General features: G+C 45.3%; 1 protein-coding gene across 1 annotated transcript in view; it reads left to right on the top strand.

Moving 5' to 3' along the window:
- Nucleotides 1-1,174: 1,174 nt before the first annotated feature.
- Nucleotides 1,175-20,443, top strand: part of fbrsl1 (fibrosin-like 1) — a 430,120-nt gene continuing 410,851 nt past the window's right edge. The window contains exon 1 of the mRNA XM_034091346.2: nt 1,175-1,690. Within this exon, the coding sequence (XP_033947237.1) occupies nt 1,400-1,690 (291 nt within the window). The 5' untranslated portion in view covers nt 1,175-1,399. The remainder of the gene's footprint in view (nt 1,691-20,443) is intronic.

The raw sequence follows: 20,443 nt of genomic DNA, 5'->3' as shown, positions 1-20,443 counted from the left end.
ACACACACTGATACACACTCACTGCAGGGTTTAAATAGCTGGGGCACAGGACAGGGGAAGCACTGCAACCCGTATTTCAAATATGTACTGTACACTTGTGATGTTGACAGTAATCTGACAATGAAATGCAACTTTCCACTTTGAGTTGAACTTTTGGGATGATGTCCAACATGGACAAGTTGTCAAACCCTGAATGATGTGTGTGTGTGTGAGAGAGTGTGTGTGCCTGGCATTTATGACCAGTGACAGCCCAGACACGCATGATGTGGCATCAGCTCTGGCAGACTCACAATAAAACAGAGCCGTGTGTGACAAAGTGTGCCAACAGCGAGAGAAAATGATTCCCCCCCCCCCCCCCCACTCTTTTTTTTTTTCTACTCCAGCTTCCTTCCTATGGTGAATTCGGGCCAGAGGTGGCGGAAATACGTCAGTTATGTGGGTTTCTCTGAAGCTTCACTGCGTCTCTTAATTTCGGATGAAGGGAATGAGAAGGGGGTGGGGGGGGATTTTAATCACTCCTGTCGCTTTAAGGACATTTATCAGAGCCTTCTTATGCGAATAGAAAATACCACGAGCCACCGAGCAGCCAAAGGGACGGACCGGAGTGGATTGATAGGAAACTCAACATTATCTCAACTGGAATAGACCGCTTCATCGCCTCATGGAGTTTGGCCACACACTGGATGTCTTATTCGGATCATTTAGGGAATATTGCGCATAAGTAGCTCTCGGACTTGGGATCCGTGTGAAGCGCAGAGATGAATATGAGGATTATTCACTCACCCAGCAGACAGCACCGATAGCCTGCGTACTTTCCTGGGCAGGCGTGTTTGTTTCGGACGGATAGTATCCAGAGCTCAGTGTCTGACAGCCCTGGATCATGGATCGGGGAGGTGGAAAACAACAGCGACATGATTCTCTGTCTGCGGCATGCAGAGAGCCCCGACCGTAACATCGCTTCTTATTATTCCAACAAAAGTTCCGAAGCGGCTGTACGGCGTATATTTTAACTATTTCACCGTGTTTTGCACCTGCTTTAGCGGACACCGCGTCGACACAGTGCGGATTCGTGGCAACATAACGCGTCTTCCCACCGCCGGGAGTGGGATACTTGAACATGTATCGTAATGGAGATTGGAGAGGTTTACACTGAAGGTCATTGAGTGTTATTAGGCTGTGTTTGTTATTCACGCACAGCGCTATCTTTGCGTTTTTAGCGCGGCAGCCTGCAATTGTCAGTTCAGTGTGTGTGTTTGTGAGTGTGTGTGTGTGTGTGTGTGTGTGTGTGTGTGTGTGTGTGTGTGTGTGTGCGTGCGTGCGTGTGCGTGTGTTGTTATTACACGGTGCAGCCAGGCGAGCCCCCCGCTGTGGAGTTATATTTACATTTCTTTTCGACAACATGGATGGGAAATTGAAGCAGGGGGGTCGCAGGGCCAAGCGGGAGAGGGTGCGGAGGTTGCGGGAGGCAGGAAGCAGAGACAGCCCCAACTCCTCCTGCTCTGACCGGGAGGGAGGACTCAGTCCGGGGAGGGACGCCGCCACCCGGCCCGGTAAGAAGGCGCCGCGCCCCGCAGCCGCCGCCAGAGCCCCGCGGCCCCCCCGCAGGAAGAGACGGGAGTCCAGCTCGCAGGAGGAGGACATCATTGATGGATTTGCTATCACCAGCTTCATCAGCCTGGACCGTCTGGAGGTAAGCAGGCTCTGGATCATTACCTGTGTGTGTGTTTGTGTTGGTGTGTGTGTGTGTTGGTGTGTGTGTGTGTGCATTTTTCATCAGTGGACAGGTTTCTCAAGTGGAGTCCCCCCCACTCACTCACTCAGAAGCAACACAGGACTTAATTGGTCTTGGCTTGAGATGATGCCAATTAAAGACATGGATGATCATGTGTGTTGGGGTCACGTCATACTGAGGCTCAGGGGTTTGGAGAACCTACAATTCACACATCATGTCTTAATTAGGAACACAATTATAAAAGCAGCACATAAGCTTTAGATAAGATGTATTGGACACAGGGGCTGGGTTCGTTTGCTTTATGTTAGACACTTGATGTGTACATACAACAAGTACATCCTCAAAAGTGGACTTGCCTAATTGGTTTCCATTTGTTGGAGATGACGCCAATTAACGACATGGATAATAATGTGTGTTCTATCGTGTCACAGTGGAGATAGGGGTTTGGACCCCCCCTTTAAAGGTGTCCCTTATCAATACTTTGGCTTTATTCCCATCATAAGGGTGCTGGCAGTTACACTAGACACTATGATCACGTGTGTGTGTGTGTGTGTGTGTGTGTGTGTGTGTGTGTGTGTGTGTGTGTGTGTGTGTGTGTGTGTGTGTGTGTGTGTGTGTGTGTGTGTGTGTGTGTGTGTGTGTGTGTGTGTAATCTTTGACATTAAAGTGACTATCATTGTGTGTGGAATATTACACGTTGAACGCTTTGTGGACGAGATGTTCATCGTTGGCAGTGTATGGTTTGATGAGGAGATAAACCGGGGCTGCTGTCTGCTGGTGTATTCTCTGACTCACTGAGTTGTCAGAGCACTCTTGACATCGTGCTCTTTGATGCACCACCATTCAGTCATGTGTTACGGGCTGCCGTGCTGATAAGTGATGCTGTCCTTACAGCGTTGTGGTATGTCTGTCAGAGAGGAAGGAAGGAGGTTCTCCTGTGACATCTTGTTTGATCTCATTAAGTTTCCAAATAACAAATACAACTCCCCGAGGTGTGTTTTGTCCCCATGGCTCTTCAACGTAAATCCCTAGCTTTAATAACCTAACATTCCCACTGCATATTTTGAGATGATGAGCTCGTTGGAAAGCCGGTGCCACATCACTTCACTGACAGCCTCCATGCAGGCTTAGCGATGGTATTAATCAGCCATGTCTCTCCTCCTACACGGCGCTTAGTCAGTATAATGGCTGAATGCAGATTTACAGCAAAAATAACGGCATGGAAAATAAATCAGCTGTCCACCCGCACACACGGCAGAGAGGATTATCTCCCCGCTGTTAACAAGTTCAACCTCTCCGGGTCGTCACTAGTTACTTTGCTATTGCAGTTAGCTCACGGTTCCTATGGGTGTGAAAACAGATCAACACAAGGAGACGTTTTTAACTATAAATTGCTATCCTGTAATCAATGCATACATATAGCAGACGCTAAACACAACCAGAGCATTCCTGTAGCCGTTATGGATTACAAATATCACACCTCATAAACTCCTGTAATGATGCCATAGATGGCATAGCATCATAAAGTAGGATACACTCCCCGTTAGCATTAGCATTAGCAGCACCGCAGAGCTTCCCTGAGACACACGTGTTACTTGTTACAAATGTACATGACATGTGTCGGGCCCATTCTAGTTGTTCTGCCCTTTGTGCTGCTACCTCTGACTGTGAAAGACTTTGAGGATGTCATCGCTGCAAAGTGCTTCTACTGTCTGCTCTCTAACCTGATGCTCTGTTGACTTTGAGGATCGCACGTGTACATGTGATGCTGTTGGAGATACATCGTGATCACACATTACACATCTACTGTCCTGTTTGCGCTGTGCAGCTTGTCCTTACACACGTTGACAGTTGAATGTGTATATCCTGATTTGTGTTAAAGCAATCTTTTGCTGGGAATTAAACTGTTGATAAAAGATGGCAAGTTCACAGCTCCAGGTTTTATTCCATCCCAGAGGAATAGAGCAATTTTCCAGTCAAGCAATGCATTATGCAAATAGTAACCAGGCATTTACAAACAAGGCAGCACTTCCCTCCCCTCTGCAACGTGGTTTAGTTTTAAATAATTCACCTGCGATTTATCAAAAGCAGTTTATTCATATGTACTTCCATGTGGGATTGATGATGAAGTATTATAGTATGACGAATTACTGGATACTTTCTAAAAGTCTGAAGGGGAGGGGTTGATCATTTCCAGCTGGAAAACAGACATTTTCCTACAAAACAATTACTGCAAAGTCTCATACTGTAAAATAGAGTCTGGCATGAATCTAAAGTAGTGTTCCACCTTTGCATATTAAACCAACATCATTCTTTACATTCATAAGCATGAATACTAATGAATGTACTGTACGTGTAGGTGTAGTTCAACCCAGCATGATATATACTTAAAGCACACTTTAGTTCACACGTTGGACATCTTGTTCCTGCTGCTGGTGTGTGTGGCTGCAGAGCATTCTGTGTGTCTAATAAGGGTCCTCGTTGGACGCGTTAATACTACCACGCCGCCTTTGTGTGTTTGTGGAGAGGAAATTAAGTGAAATAATTATTCACAGCAATAATAGTTTTTATACTCAAGTGGTAAATCCATGTTGAATGAACAAATAGAGAACAGCGGGCTCCATATATCAGCTTAAGTTTCAAGGCTGAGCAAATGAGGCATGCTACGGCTATGTGTGAAACGATGCTCACGATGCTTGTTAGTAATTGGTCTGATTTGCATGCAAATGAAATGCGCTTATTAAAAGATGTTGGTGTATTTCATGCAATTACATGAGGGATTGTGCCTCGATTTCCCCTACATGCGGAGAGGGGAATGAGCTTGTTGTGTATATGCTGCTGTGGTTTATACGCTGTGGATGAAATGCTACTGGCAATGCCTCCTGATTGATCACACGTTCACCTCCTCACTGTGTGCTTGAGTAGAGCTCATGACCTACACTACCTGTGCTAATTCCTCATCAATTATGAGGAGGACACAGCGACGTCTGACCTATTGCATCACGCTCGGATAAGCAGACAGACTGTCCCCCCCCCCGCGACCTCCTCCATGTGACTGATGGCCGGCACGTTGTGTGTATGTCGGGCCGTACAGTCAGACTGCTGTCTCATTAGCATTCTGCCAACATCACCCCCCCCCCTCTGGGTTCACTGAGCCCACATGGCCAACATACTAATATTTACTTGTTTCTTTTAATCTCCATCTAAGCCCGTTGCTGTGCTCACGGGACTGGAGGATGTTCATGTTTTATAAAGCCCCCGTCACCTTTAGGTTGCTGTGATGTGATTGTCCTATTTGAATGTGCAGCAGCGACTGGCAGTGTGTACGAGCCGAGGTTAGGGTTTCCTCCCGGAGCACTTTGCCTCTAAACACATTGGTTGGTTTGTTGTTGTTGATATTCAGGCTCTACGCTGATGGGATCAAGCTCCCTGATGAAGGCTCCGGCTGTACCGTGATCCTCTAACCCGTTTCATTTGCAGCCAAAAGCAATTTGAAGCATTTATGGTGTATTTATTTGCTTTGAATCCCCGCAGTTTCTCACAGGAAATCCGCGTACTTACCTGTGCAAATCCACTGTACAAACACAGCCGTCCTACTACTACTAATAATAATTAGGGCTGTCAAGTTGTCAAGTTTTGCGTTAACGCGTTAATAACGCGTTAACGCAAAACAAATAATTAAGGCCACTACATTTTTTAACGCGATTAACGCATGTGTATTTTTTGTCCTCGGCCGCCCCGTAGTTTCAGAGCGCATCGAGTTTAAAATACCATCTACAAGCTGATGCTGACAGCCCCGCTCCTGCCGCCCGCTTGTGGCAGACCACACTTCCACGCTCACCGGCAGGCACCGACTGGCCATCGGGAGGACCGGGAGGGTGTGTGTATGTGTGGCGCGAGCGAGAGTGTATTGTTGTTGTTAGCATCTGGTGCTAGCTAGCTGCGCTAACGGATATAAGGAGCTGTTTCAATGAAAACAGAGGAGCGCTCTATCCACACAACTGCGCCGAGCACTTGACTTGATGCAGGAAGCAGACAGCGGGACATTGTACGAAAAGTCAGCACACTCAGCACGGATAGTGCACAACATGATTGCAGCGTCCAGGCAGCTCCCGTTCGAGCATATGCCTTGAGTTGCACATAGCTCCAATGATCACACACACACACACACACACACACACACACACACACACACACACACACACACACACACACACACACACACACACACACACACACACACACACACACACACACACACACACACACACACACACACACACACACACACTGCATGGTTTAAATAGCTGGGGCACAGGACAGGGGAAGCACTGCAACCCGTATTTCAAATATGTACTGTACACTTACGTTGACAGTAATCTGACAATGAAATGCAACTTTCCACTTTGAGTTGAACTTTTGGGATGATGTCCAACATGGACAAGTTGTCAAACCCTGAATGATGTGTGTGTGAGAGAGAGTGTGTGTGCCTGGCATTTGTGACCAGTGACAGCCCAGACACGCATGATGTGGCATCAGCTCTGGCAGACTCACAATAAAACAGAGCCGTGTGTGACAAAGTGTGCCAACAGCGAGAGAAAATGATTTCCCACACACACACACACACACACACACACACACACACACACACACACACACACACACACACACACACACAACACACACACACACACACACACACACACACACACACACACACACACACACACACCACACACACACACACACACACACACACACACACACACACACACACACGCGTGCACACGCACACAGACACACCATGTATACATCACTTCAGGGGACATTACATTGACTTACATGCATTTCCTGGAGACTTATCCTAACCTTAACCATAACCAACACATGCCTAATCCTAATCCTAACCAAGTCTTCACCCTAAAATTAATGATTCCCCTCATGGAGACCTCCATTTTGTCCCCATAAGGGAAGCCAGTCCCCACACGTGACTATGTAAACAGATTTAGGTCCCCACAAGTATAGTAATGCTAGACCACACACACACACGCACGCACGCACGCACGCACACACACACACACACACACACACACACACACACACACACTTGTATGTTTGTAATGTATTATTGTATGAGAGAGGTTCCAGGTTGAATTGAGGCGAATATTTGTCATTGTTCAAATGATAATAAACATTAGCATAAAGCATATTTGTCCACTCACATGTTGATAAGAGTATTAAAAACTTGAAAAATATTCCTCTAAGGAACATTTAGAACAGATAAAAAATGTGCGATTAATTTGCGATTAATCGCGATTAAATATTTTAATCGACTGACAGCCCTAATAATAATACATGAGACTTGTATAGCGCTTTTCAGGAAACTCAAAGACGCTTTGACAGAGAATAAAAAAAAACAACAACAAAACAAAGAAAAATACAAAAAGAGATAAACAAAACAGAAAATAGGGGGGGGGGGGGGGGTCAGTGGTTGGATGCAGTGTTGAGCAGGTGGGTTTTGAGTGATGTTTTGAATGCGGTGAGGAAGGAAGAGTCTCATACCTCATTCACACCAACGGTGTTCCAGGGCCGGTTCGGAGCTGGAGCTTGAAAAGCACCGGGTTTTCCTGTTCACACCGTAGCGGAGCAGCCTCTTAGCTCCGGAATCCGGTTCGTTTCAAGCACCAACAAATTGTCCAGCCAGAGCAAAAGCACCGCATACGTCACGCTTACGTCGAGGCGGGGGCAGGGGCAGATCAACTCCTGAACAACAACAACAAGCCTGCGTGTTATCCAGTTTGTACACAACGATGGAGAAACTTAACAAGCAGGAGTGGTCCACTGAGGAGACCAGCTACCTCCTGGGAATCTGGTCTTCCGAAGAGGTACAGAGGCAGCTGGAGCACAAGCGGCCATTGTTGTTGTTGTCGGTGTGAGCTGTGAGGGGTTTCCGCGCGGTTTGGCTTTATGGAGCAGGCACGCAAACGGTTACGTCATGACCAAGCAGCAAACTCTGGGGAAGAGCCGGGACGCTAATACGGAAGTGTCTCAAACTGCAGTTCATCTAGTGGCCAGTAGGAGCAGACCCCCATGTTAAAATGCCCAACTTTACAGCAGAAATAAACATGTTTACATCGTGGTTCAAAAAACCATATTCTCTGTATAGTTAGATCCCCCCTTCATGAATATGGATTGGGGGGGGTGACTTTTTTCTCAACTCATCTGTTTAATTCATATTAAGCCTTAAAGCCTTTGCATAAATTAGGGCGTGGTCACTTTGATGGACACGTACATGCCTCACTGTCAGCTAACAGCAACTTGTCCACTCTGCTAGGCTACAACCATAGAGGCTACAACGTTAGTTAGTCGTAGTTACTGTACTTGACCCTTTAGCTTTAGCCGTGTTCGTGGTGATTGTGCCTTTTAGGGAATATTGTTACAAATACCAGACAATTAAAACGTCGTGCTGTGCGCTTGAATGTACTAGCAGAACTTCCAAGAAGTCTAAAATGATAATATTATACATGTTAACCCGTTCACAGGTGTTTGTGTGCTTGGTAGCTTAGCTAGCTACTTATTAGCCAGCTAAGGACGTAACCCTTTATGCATACATATACATTTTAGTTTATGATTCAGCCTTGGGTAAGACTTCTATAGTCTATGGCTATGACACCCATAATGCTAAACGGGAGCACATGTTAATAGGGGACCCAATTATCCCAGTGGTGGCTAACGGAGCCGCAGGGGGCTAGTTCCAGCCGGCGTCCCGGAGCTAGCCCACTGCGGCTCCGTTAGGTCCGGGCGGTGGAGTCCGTCTTTTCTTAACGTGTGAATGACAAGCATTAAGAATAACAAAATATAGCTAATTCTCTTGCAGATTGTCTCATTTGATTATGAATGTAACGTTTATATAGGGGAACTACACTGTTAGCAGTAACTTGGTATGCATGTATGTCATGTTAGCTTAGCTTCTTAGCCTGAGATAGCTCTGTTTACTTCCAGTTCGGAGGCAGCAGGTCCCGCCTCGGCTCCGCCTCTTTGCCCTTATTCGGAGCAGGCGGGATTAGACTCTGACGTCACAGTCGAGCCGTTAGTGGCCGACTCCGCCTACTAAGGGCTTCACGGCAACTCTGCAGAATCCTATGGGTGACGTCACGGACACTACGTCCATTTATATATACAGTCTATGGTCATGACGCAAACGATGACGCAATGACGCAGCACCAGTCGGACTCTGGGCGGTGTGAAAAGAGCCGGAGCTAAACCGAAGAACCGGTTCTGAACCTGAAAAGCTCTAGCACGGAGCTTGAACCGGAGTTGCGTTGGTGTGAATGAGGTATCTGATGGATTGTGGTAGTGAGTTCCAGAGGGTGGGTGCAGCAACGGAGAAGGCTCTGCCGCCCCAGGACTTGAGGTTGGTCCGGGTGGGGAGGGGGACAGGAGGTTGGCAGTAGCAGAGCGGAGGGAGCGAGTGGGAGTGTGGAGGAGGTCAGTCAGATAGGATGGGGCCAGGTTAAGGAGGGCTTTGTACTGAATTCTCTGGGGGATGGGGAGCCAGTGGAGCTTGATGAGGACGGGGTGATGTGTTCACGGATTCGGGTGTGGAGACGGGCGGCGGAGTTCTGGATGTCTTGGAGTTAGTTGAGGATGTTTGCAGGTGAACCGTAGAGGAGGCTGTTGCAATAGTCCAGACGGGAGGTGATGAAGGCGTGGATGAGGGTTTCTGCAGCAGTGGGGGAGAGGGGTGGACGTAGACGGGCGATGTTTTTGAGGTGGAAGAAAGCTACCTTATTGTAATTAGAGAAACGTAAGGGATAACTCAGTAATGATTGAAACATTCAGTCTGCTATTATTGAGTATTGTTGGCTCACTTACTACTCCTGTCATTGCTTTAGATACACCTCCACTAAAGGTAGTTTGAATGATTCATTTAAATTCCACAAATGCTGATAAGTCAACGTCCTGGAAATGGAAATGTTTTCACCTCACATCTGCGCTGCAAAACAATTTCCCCGCTGCGGCTTAGAAAGTCTCCCCGTGGGTATCGAACGAGCGAGCAGATAATAAAATGACACAATTATCCATCTGTCACAGTATTAATAAGATGTTTGATTTGCTCCGCGAGTGGCGTCGGAGAGGCAAATCCCCTCTTGTTAATCTCCAATCCTTCTGTTCATCTGCTTTAACATGAATTTACAGATTTGTTTGGGTATTTCGTTCGGCTGCATGAGTTTCTAAATACACTCTAATGGGGATTTAGGTTTAGTGATTTAGTGATATTGCAACAGTGTCGAGGGCAGGACGCCGAACGGCCGGGTAAAAATGGGTTTGATAAATAAATAGAAGCTCTTGATCGGATAGTCTCTTTATTTATCCAGGGAAGTGTTGCGAAAAATGATTGCTCTTTCTCTTCACAGCCCGGTTTGACACACTTACACTAATCATCTGCTGCTGCTGGCCACTGGGCAGCTCTGCCTGAGCAATATGGGGACATTAAGTCCCTCGCCCTAGGGGAGCTCCACAGTCGTTGTTAGGGGAGCTGCGAGTTGCAGATTTACTCCCATATTTTCCCAGCTGGTATATGGAGCTACGCCAGCGACATTCCTCTCACAAGCATGTGTCTTTCTATTCTTACAAGTGCTCAGACGAAGGCCTCAAAGGATTTTTTTGGAGGGTTTCTCGTAAAGTAACCACACTTACACATTTTACACTCGAGTCCCATCACTGTCGTTGCAGGGCGTCTTACTGCACTCAGATCGCACCATGTGTTCCTTATTAACAGTCATTAGTACATCTAACAATCAGGAGTTAGCCGAGTGCCACAACATTACATATTTAATTATTGAACCAGTATTAAACATCCTGGCTGCAGAGATTAATAAGCCTTTAGAGCTTCAGCGGAAATATATTCTTTATTGAGATAAAAGAAGATGTATTATGATCATTTTCAGGTGTGTATCAGTATGTAGTGTCTCTACTTTAAAGAGTCCTCTCCTGCTGATGTTCAGGTGTATATCAGTATGTAGTGTCTCTACTTTAAAGAGTCCTCTCCTGCTGATGTTCAGGTGTATATCAGTATGTAGTGTCTCTACTTTAAAGAGTCCTCTCCTGCTGATGTTCAGGTGTATATCAGTATGTAGTGTCTCTACTTTAAAGAGTCCTCTCCTGCTGAACTGATGTTCAGGTGTATATCAGCATGTAGTGTCTCTACTTTAAAGAGTCCTCTCCTGCTGATGTTCAGGTGTATCTCAGTATGTAGTGTCTCTACTTTAAAGAGTCCTCTCCTGCTGATGTTCAGGTGTATATCAGTATGTAGTGTCTCTACTTTAAAGAGTCCTCTCCTGCTGATGTTCAGGTGTATATCAGCATGTAGTGTCTCTACTTTAAAGAGTCCTCTCCTGCTGATGTTCAGGTGTATCTCAGTATGTAGTGTCTCTACTTTAAAGAGTCCTCTCCTGCTGATGTTCAGGTGTATATCAGTATGTAGTGTCTCTACTTTAAAGAGTCCTCTCCTGCTGATGTTCAGGTGTATCGCAGTATGTAGTGTCTCTACTTTAAAGAGTCCTCTCCTGCTGATGTTCAGGTGTATATCAGTGTGTAGTGTCTCTACTTTAAAGAGTCCTCTCCTGCTGATGTTCAGGTGTATATCAGTATGTAGTGTCTCTACTTTAAAGAGTCCTCTCCTGCTGATGTTCAGGTGTATATCAGTATGTAGTGTCTCTACTTTAAAGAGTCCTCTCCTGCTGATGTTCAGGTGTATCTCAGTATGTAGTGTCTCTACTTTAAAGAGTCCTCTCCTGCTGATGTTCAGGTGTATATCAGTGTGTAGTGTCTCTACTTTAAAGAGTCCTCTCCTGCTGATGTTCAGGTGTATATCAGTATGTAGTGTCTCTACTTTAAAGAGTCCTCTCCTGCTGATGTTCAGGTGTATATCAGTATGTAGTGTCTCTACTTTAAAGAGTCCTCTCCTGCTGATGTTCAGGTGTATCTCAGTATGTAGTGTCTCTACTTTAAAGAGTCCTCTCCTGCTGATGTTCAGGTATATATCAGTATGTAGTGTCTCTACTTTAAAGAGTCCTCTCCTGCTGATGTTCAGGTGTATATCAGTATGTAGTGTCTCTACTTTAAAGAGTCCTCTCCTGCTGATGTGCAGGTGTATATCAGTATGTAGTGTCTCTACTTTAAAGAGTCCTCTCCTGCTGATGTTCAGGTGTATATCAGTATGTAGTGTCTCTACTTTAAAGAGTCCTCTCCTGCTGATGTTCAGGTGTATATCAGTGTGTAGTGTCTCTACTTTAAAGAGTCCTCTCCTGATGATGTTCAGGTGTATATCAGTATGTAGTGTCTCTACTTTAAAGAGTCCTCTCCTGCTGATGTTCAGGTGTATATCAGTATGTCTCTACTTTAAAGAGTCCTCTCCTGCTGATGTTCAGGTGTATATCAGTATCTAGTGTCTCTACTTTAAAGAGTCCTCTCCTGCTGATGTGCAGGTGTATATCAGTATGTAGTGTCTCTACTTTAAAGAGTCCTCTCCTGCTGATGTTCAGGTGTATATCAGTATGTAGTGTCTCTACTTTAAAGAGTCCTCTCCTGCTGATGTTCAGGTGTATATCAGTGTGTAGTGTCTCTACTTTAAAGAGTCCTCTCCTGATGATGTTCAGGTGTATATCAGTATGTAGTGTCTCTACTTTAAAGAGTCCTCTCCTGCTGATGTTCAGGTGTATATCAGTATGTCTCTACTTTAAAGAGTCCTCTCCTGCTGATGTTCAGGTGTATATCAGTATCTAGTGTCTCTACTTTAAAGAGTCCTCTCCTGCTGATGTGCAGGTGTATATCAGTGTGTAGTGTCTCTACTTTAAAGAGTCCTCTCCTGCTGATGTTCAGGTGTATATCAGTGTGTAGTGTCTCTACTTTAAAGAGTCCTCTCCTGATGATGTTCAGGTGTATATCAGTATGTAGTGTCTCTACTTTAAAGAGTCCTCTCCTGCTGATGTTCAGGTGTATATCAGTATGTCTCTACTTTAAAGAGTCCTCTCCTGCTGATGTTCAGGTGTATATCAGTATCTAGTGTCTCTACTTTAAAGAGTCCTCTCCTGCTGATGTCCAGGTGTATATCAGTGTGTAGTGTCTCCACTGGGACATGTCTCCATGCTTTAATGTTCAAAAAGCTCTTTATTTGTCTCATACTGCCTGTAGTATCACCCTCTGTCTGAAACCAGAGCCTAGTCTGCTCTGATTGATTAGCTGGCCCGGCTCTGTTTTGATTGGTCAACCGCTGAGAGATGTCCCACCCCTTAACCTCATCATGTACAATGTCTTGGAGCGCTAGCCAATAGGAGCGCGAGTGTTACATAGTGATTTAACACAGCACAGGAAATAGAAAACCTCAAAAGATTAAAAGGGCCTCTTTAGCTGGATAGACATCATCTTTGATAGTCTGTGTATCACATGTTTTCCCCTCTCTCCTTGTCGTTAGCTGTGTGCCTCTGCTGTAAAAGGGCTCTGATTGCCAGTGCGTGTACACAGTGAACTGACACTGACACTGGAAGCCACAGCAGTCTGTCGTTCGACGTCTTGCTTTGATGTCGTGGCAGCAGATTTGTTTCAGGGTTTGCAGCAATCTTATTTCGTGTTCTCACTTTTCCCCGACGGTGATAGTGCTGTGCATCATATGCCGGCACTGACAAACAACTCCAGCTTTAATTAACAAGGCAACCCCCCGAGGCTGCGCTGCGATTGGCTGACACATCCCACAGAGAGAGCTTTCTTAATGCCAGTGGGACGTCCCCTCTCTCCGACTGTCACACTCTGTGGGCGACAGCATGGCTGATAAATGCTTGGTCACATTCACAAGCCTTCTCTCTCACAGGACTGAACCTCCGCTGTGCATCTGTCCAAGCCATCAACCAGTGACCTAAATATATCCACTGATGAAGCTTCTAGTGTGTCCGCCTCCTCTGTGACTACAACGCTATTGTATTCGGCTACGGAGGACAACTGGAGGAGGAAATGCTTCAGTTCAAAGAATCCCAGCATGTCAGACAAAAAGTAGTTTGATGCCAGGACAGAAAACATACATATGTGTGCATGTAAGGATGTGTAAGGCCTCATAGGGCTGCACGATATTGAAAAAAACTGACATTGCGATATATATTTTTTCCCCTGCGATATATATTGCGTATTTTTTAACTATATTTAACCGGATGAAGGATTTTAGTCACGTCTGGATCTTAACTGGTAGACTCATCATACCTCATGGTCCAACATGTCATGATAATGCATGTTGCTTCCCCTCAACTAAGGGGGTGCATCTGTGAATGAAGAAGAGAAGAACCTTTGTGTATCCAAAATAGTTCCAGACGGCAGATGTTGCTTTTCTTGTTGGAAGTCACTCTCCCCGGTATTGTCCTCGTGTGCCTCGCTCATTTTTTACCGGTGTTTTGATGGGGCCCCGCCCCGCTAGTTTAGCGGGGCGGGGCCTGCTGTGATCTGATCCAGAGTGGTTGTGATTGGTGGTTTGCTGTGCATGCAGAGCCTGCATGTCACTCACTCGAGTACCCCTGACGTGAGAGCCGCGCAAGTTTTCCTTTTGTAGCAAGCAGCAAAATAATTGTAACATGACGTGTTTGAGTTGATTACCTACTTAATATCGCACGCCCAAAAAAAATAAAAAATAAAATCGCACATCCCTGCGATGTGAATATCGCGAATGCGCATATCGCGGTTATCGCCATGACACGATGTATCGTTCAGCCCTAAGGCCTCAACAAGAAATCATTTTTTATTCCTGATTGAGCTGCTCATTGTTTTAAGGGTTATTCGGTTTGTAAAATATTGTGTCAGCAGTGTACAACTCAAAGAGGTTCAGTTTACTGTTACAGAAGTTTAAGTAAAGAAGCAAGTGTTCACACACCAGAAACTTGAACCGATTCATCTTGTCGTCAAGAATAACAAACATTGAATTGATTGTCACCATTTTGACATTTTGAGTTGTACAGTTGTGCCATTAAGATACTTACAACGACAGCAACACAATACTTCATTGATCCTCACGTTGAGGATCCTCTAAGCAAGCACTAGTATTTTCCTTTTTCAACATTTGGCCATGGCATCCCAAGTGGATTAGAAATCAGAGGTTTGATCAGTAGACGATGCATCACATCAAACCCTGTTAATAACAGGATAGGACACTTCTGGTGGTGGGGGGGTGGACAACACTTCATTGATAGCAGAGAGACAGGATTGGTCTAAAGCAGGGGTGTCAAACTCAAGGCCCGGGGGCCAAATCCGGCCCGCGACTTCATTTTATGTGGCCCCGCAAGAGCTTGCAAAGAATATAATACGTTTATTATAGGGTTACATGCCACTTTACAGAAGCAGGTTGCTCATAAACTACATGTCCCATAATGCATCTCGTTTTGTGACATGGCACTGAAGAGACTTGCAATTATTTGCCCTGGACTTCTGCTTTCAGACGTAGTTAGTTACTAAGTTATTATCCTATCCGATAATAATCCAATTCAGAGGCAATCATGTAATACATTATTTTATATATATATATATAGTTACAACCGGCCCTTTGAGTGCAACCTTTATGCGAATGTGGCCCGCGATGAAATTGAGTTTGACACCCCTGGTCTAAAGCTAGCTTTTGATTGAAACCTGTAGTAGACCTTTGGCGCTGTTCTTTTACCAGGCGGTCCCTGCTTGTGTTGTACTTATCATGCACACTCAAGAAAGGCTCATGGCTGAGAATGCAATACACATTTTCTACCATTCCCCATTTATTACATGTGCGGTTACTAAGTGTAGCAATGGACCTTCAAAGGGAGTGAAGAAGACTGCAAGCCAGCGCAGAGTGGTGCTAAGCATGTAGGCAAGGCAAGGCAAGTTTATTTATACAGCACTTTTCAACACAAGGCAATTCAAAGTGCTTTACAAAAATGAAAGACATTAAGAAAATGGCATTTAAAATCAGTCATTAAAAAGAAAAGCTAATAAAATAAACATTAAAAGAAAAAAATACATGGATAAAAGTTACAGTGCAGTTTAAGATATGAATAGTTCAATTAAAAGCAGCGACAAAAAGAAAAGTCTTCTCGCTGGATTTGAAAGTAGTCAGAGTTGCAGCGGACCTGCAGGTTTCTGGGAGTTTGTTCCAGATGTTTGGAGCATAGTAACTGAATGCTGCTTCTCCATGTTTAGTTCTGACTCTGGGGACAGAAAGCTGACCAGTCCCTGAAGACCTGAGAGATCTGGATGGTTCATCATTTAGCAGGAGGTCAGAAATGTATTTTGGGCCTAAACCATTCAGTGCTTTATAAACCAGCAGCAGTATTTAGAAATCTATTCTTTGACACACAGGAAGCCAGTGTAAAGACTTCAGAACAGGAGTGATCCACTTTCTTAGTGTTGTAGGTTTTAAATGAAGTAATGCTATCATCGCATGGCAATTGTTTCCAAAGGAAGGTTCAAGGCGTTGGACTTCAAGGATATTCACCGTGGACTGTGGTAATAAACATTGAATTAAAAAACACTTTCCATTTCAGCTAGCTTTAAATATCGCTCTGAACCCGGTGAATCCATCACGTGATCCCATTTCCGTTTAGATGTTTACTTTATCAGACACTTTGTTTGGATCTCAGCATGTCACCAGCTTTTGGTACTTGACACATTTCAAAGTGAGTAGAACAGACATTTGAGTCACTAATCAAAGGCGAGCCAGACCCTACCTCAGTCGGCACCAGACAGGAATCTCTGTGTCCTTCATCTCTCGAGGCGTTCAGCCAGCAGCACTGGTGCCGTTTTTGAAAGGCGGTGTGGGGGAAATGCCTGCTGGCCCTGAGGCGTCCCTTCTACAGCGCTGTCAGGTGTCCATTCTGAGTTATCACTCCACTGCCTGAACAACATCACTACAAAACCTGAGAAGAAGAGCCTCTTTGTTTCCAGATAGCATGACAGGTGAGGAACTGCTGAATACTGCAGATAGCGGAACATGACTGACACATATTAAGTGGCACGTAAGAACATGCCGGTAGCTTGTTGCAGGTATATCCATTTCCTGCTCGACTCGTGGTCCTGAGCCGTCTTCCATCTTCCTGTCTGGGTGTTTTCATTCCGCTGAATGACAGGATGTAATTATGCCGTGATTAAGATGCTGTCTGTATCGGAAGGTTCCCCGGTAATTACCCACAGCTGATTTGTCCCCGCTCGTTTTACGTTTCATAACCCCTCTGCCGTTCCTCCGCTGCTTGATTAATGCATGTTACCAAACAATGTTAACAAAGTCTTTTATTTAAGCCGTTTAAGAAAAAGTCTGCTGTTAACTTAATCGTATTTGTCATTCAGCCGAGGTGTTCCCAGCCCTGTGATGTGGAGACGCTTGGAATGAAAGACGAGGGCTGTAACGGATTAACAACACAAATAATGAAACCTAAATAGAGAGGGCAGTGTTTAAGTGGCTTATTAAGTAATGGCTGTTTTCCTTTTCAGCCGTGCCCTTCACCGACACGGAGCAAAGAGAGGGCTCTGAAAGCCTGGCTAGCTTCAACCTTCAGATCACTTGAATCCCTTTTCAACGTTTTGTTTGCCCCGGAGTGGAGGTCAATCTCTCTCAGAGCGGAGTCGTTGGTCTGTGGACTTGGCGTGTGTGTGGGGGAAAGTCATAATAACGGTTTGAACAATGCTCTCCTGCCAACCAAGGTGAATACTTTACAATCAAGTGCTGAGCATGCTACTGGTTTTTTTGAGGATGCTTGCAGTTGTTGTATGTCGCTAGTGGTCCATGTATCAGACATTAAAGGGGCCCTATTCTGCTTTTTCTCAGGTTAATAATGGTATGTAGTATCTCTACTTTAAAGAGTCCTCTCCTGCTGATGTTCAGGTGTATATCAGTATGTAGTGTCTCTACTTTAAAGAGTCCTCTCCTGCTGATGTTCAGGTGTATATCAGTATGTAGTATCTCTACTTTAAAGAGTCCTCTCCTGCTGATGTTCAGGTGTATATCAGTATGTAGTATCTCTACTTTAAAGAGTCCTCTCCTGCTGATGTTCAGGTGTATATCAGTATGTAGTGTCTGTACTTTAAAGAGTCCTCTCCTGCTGATGCGCAGGTGTATATCAGTATGTAGTGTCTCTACTTTAAAGAGTCCTCTCCTGCTGATGTTCAGGTGTATATCAGTATGTAGTGTCTCTACTTTAAAGAGTCCTCTCCTGCTGATGTTCAGGTGTATATCAGTATGTAGTATCTCTACTTTAAAGAGTCCTCTCCTGCTGATGTTCAGGTGTATATCAGTATGTAGTATCTCTACTTTAAAGAGTCCTCTCCTGCTGATGTTCAGGTGTATATCAGTATGTAGTGTCTGTACTTTAAAGTGTCCTCTCCTGCTGATGCGCAGGTGTATATCAGTATGTAGTGTCTCTACTTTAAAGAGTCCTCTCCTGCTGATGTTCAGGTGTATATCAGTATGTAGTGTCTCTACTTTAAAGAGTCCTCTCCTGCTGATGTTCAGGTGTATATCAGTATGTAGTGTCTGTACTTTCAAGAGTCCTCTCCTGCTGATGTTCAGGTGTTTGACAAATGTTTATTTGTCTCATACTGCCTGCCTTTTCACCCTCTGTCTGAAATAAGAGCCCAGTCTGCTCTGATTGGTTAGCTGGCCGGCTCTGTTGTGATTGGTCAACTGCTTAGAGATGTCCCGCCCCTTAGCCTATCACGTACAGCGTGTTGGAGCGCTAGCCAATAGAAGCGCGAGTGTTACATAGTGATGTCACTGAATGGAGGAAGCTTTGGGATGTTAGCCTTTCCAAAGGGAAAACCCCCAAAGGTAGAAAAGGGACCCTTCTGTGTTGTGCAGAGTAACACTTTAGAAATAACATCTGGAAATAGAAACTGAGAACACAGCGTTTTAAATCCTCTACAACTTAAGGATTTCACTGTATTCAGGATTCTGCCAAATGCTAATACTGACAAAGATACATCGGTCCATGCGGTCATGTGTTTTTCAGAAGAGTCTTGTTTTTAAAAGCATTGCTCACACAGTCGTGACGTGGTGCGAGTCTTGTGCATGTTTTCTTAATAGACCGCTCTCGGTGTGAAAGCAATTAGCTTTAACAGTTGTTGACATGCTCTTCTGCGACGACACTCTCTCCCAACACCAGCTCTGAGGGGAATAGCGTTTATAGGCCGAGTGACGCTGACAATAATTCCTCGGCACTCGGCTCCCCGTCTGAAATACGATACGCTGATATGTTTGTGTGCAATTTATCCCCGCTCATTGTTTGTTGGTATGTTGATCATCCACAGCATTTAGCCTTTCTGTGTGGGAGCAGAGCGAGGACTGTTTGAGTTTTTCCGTGATAGCTTTGGCAGCCATAAAACAAGCTGTGGCCAAGATAATAGAGCTTAGATAAGAGGGAGGTTACGCAATGTGGAATTTCTCTTTTTTTCCCTCGCCTATTATGTTCCCTTCACCGTCTGGATGACATTTTCCTGACAACTCTGCGCTCAGCTGCCACACGCAGTGTCTCTCGCTGAAATGAAGCACCTTGTCGGACACACTTTGGCTCATAGTATTTGTCTGTGGACACGCTGCAGGTGAAAGGACATTGGTTTGTTATCAGGCTGCTTAATACCCTTGCTCTCACATGTGGTAATCAGCTGGTTGTTATTATCTGTTGATATGATAGCGGGGGTGCAGTTTGCCGGATTCACCGTGACGTCAGTGCAGCTCAGCTTTCCCTTTAACCTCAGTTACTCTTACGGGACTTTTACCACATACTTCCACAAATGATATTCTGCTTTCAAGTGTTATGAACCTGTCTGCATTCAATAAGTTAACACCTGCACAACGTTTCAATCATCAGTGCAAGATCAACAACTGCATTTTAAGATGACTGGTTATTTGATTAAAATGTAAATCTAACGGCCCGTCCACACGGCGGCGTGCGTTGAAGCTTCAACGCTTCTGCCCATTCACTTTGAATTGGGTGATGTTACACTTTGCCAAACTGCATTGTGGGAGCGCCGCTTCGCGTTGCAATGTTCAAGTTTTGAAGCTTCGACGGAAGCGTCAGCCAATCAAATCATATGCCAGTACAAGCTCTAGCCAATCAAACCGCGTGCTTGTGGGTCCGGGGCGGGAGATTCGTGTGATTGGTTGTTGGTCGAGTTTCAGACACGCCCGCCGGCGAGCTTCAACGCACGCCGCCGTGTGGACGCTGTGTAACGGAGCCGACAGACGGCGCCGTGCTGAGCTTGGGGAGTCAACGCGAGCAACAACCAATCGCATGAATGTCCCGCCCCGGACATACAAAGCAAAGCATTCATGCTACATCCATGCTGGCTAAATATACTGTCTCTGCTTGCTAGCTGTCCATTCAAATGAAGTACACTGGATATAAACTCCCCAAACAGCGAAAACCTACCAGTTTCCCCCACTGTCTCTGCCACCTCCCCCCATGCCTGGCTCCTCCGGTTTGTATCCCTGTATGTAAAGAGGGACTGGTCATAGAGTACCGGGTGATTCCCTACCGCCACGATCATTTTCTCCTCCCTTTGTTGACATATGGGAAATAACTGCGGTCTGGCTCTCCCAACATACACCCGGTTTGATTGGCTAGTGCTTGTACTGTCAGATTTACATACGAGGGATTTGATTGGCTGACGCCTCCGTCGAGGCGGCAAAAGTAGAACATTGCTCTACTTTTGCAG

This window comes from Pseudochaenichthys georgianus, chromosome 9 (assembly GCF_902827115.2).
Source record: "Pseudochaenichthys georgianus chromosome 9, fPseGeo1.2, whole genome shotgun sequence".
Taxonomy (NCBI): domain Eukaryota; kingdom Metazoa; phylum Chordata; class Actinopteri; order Perciformes; family Channichthyidae; genus Pseudochaenichthys; species Pseudochaenichthys georgianus.
This window is presented reverse-complemented; position numbering and strand designations above follow the sequence as displayed.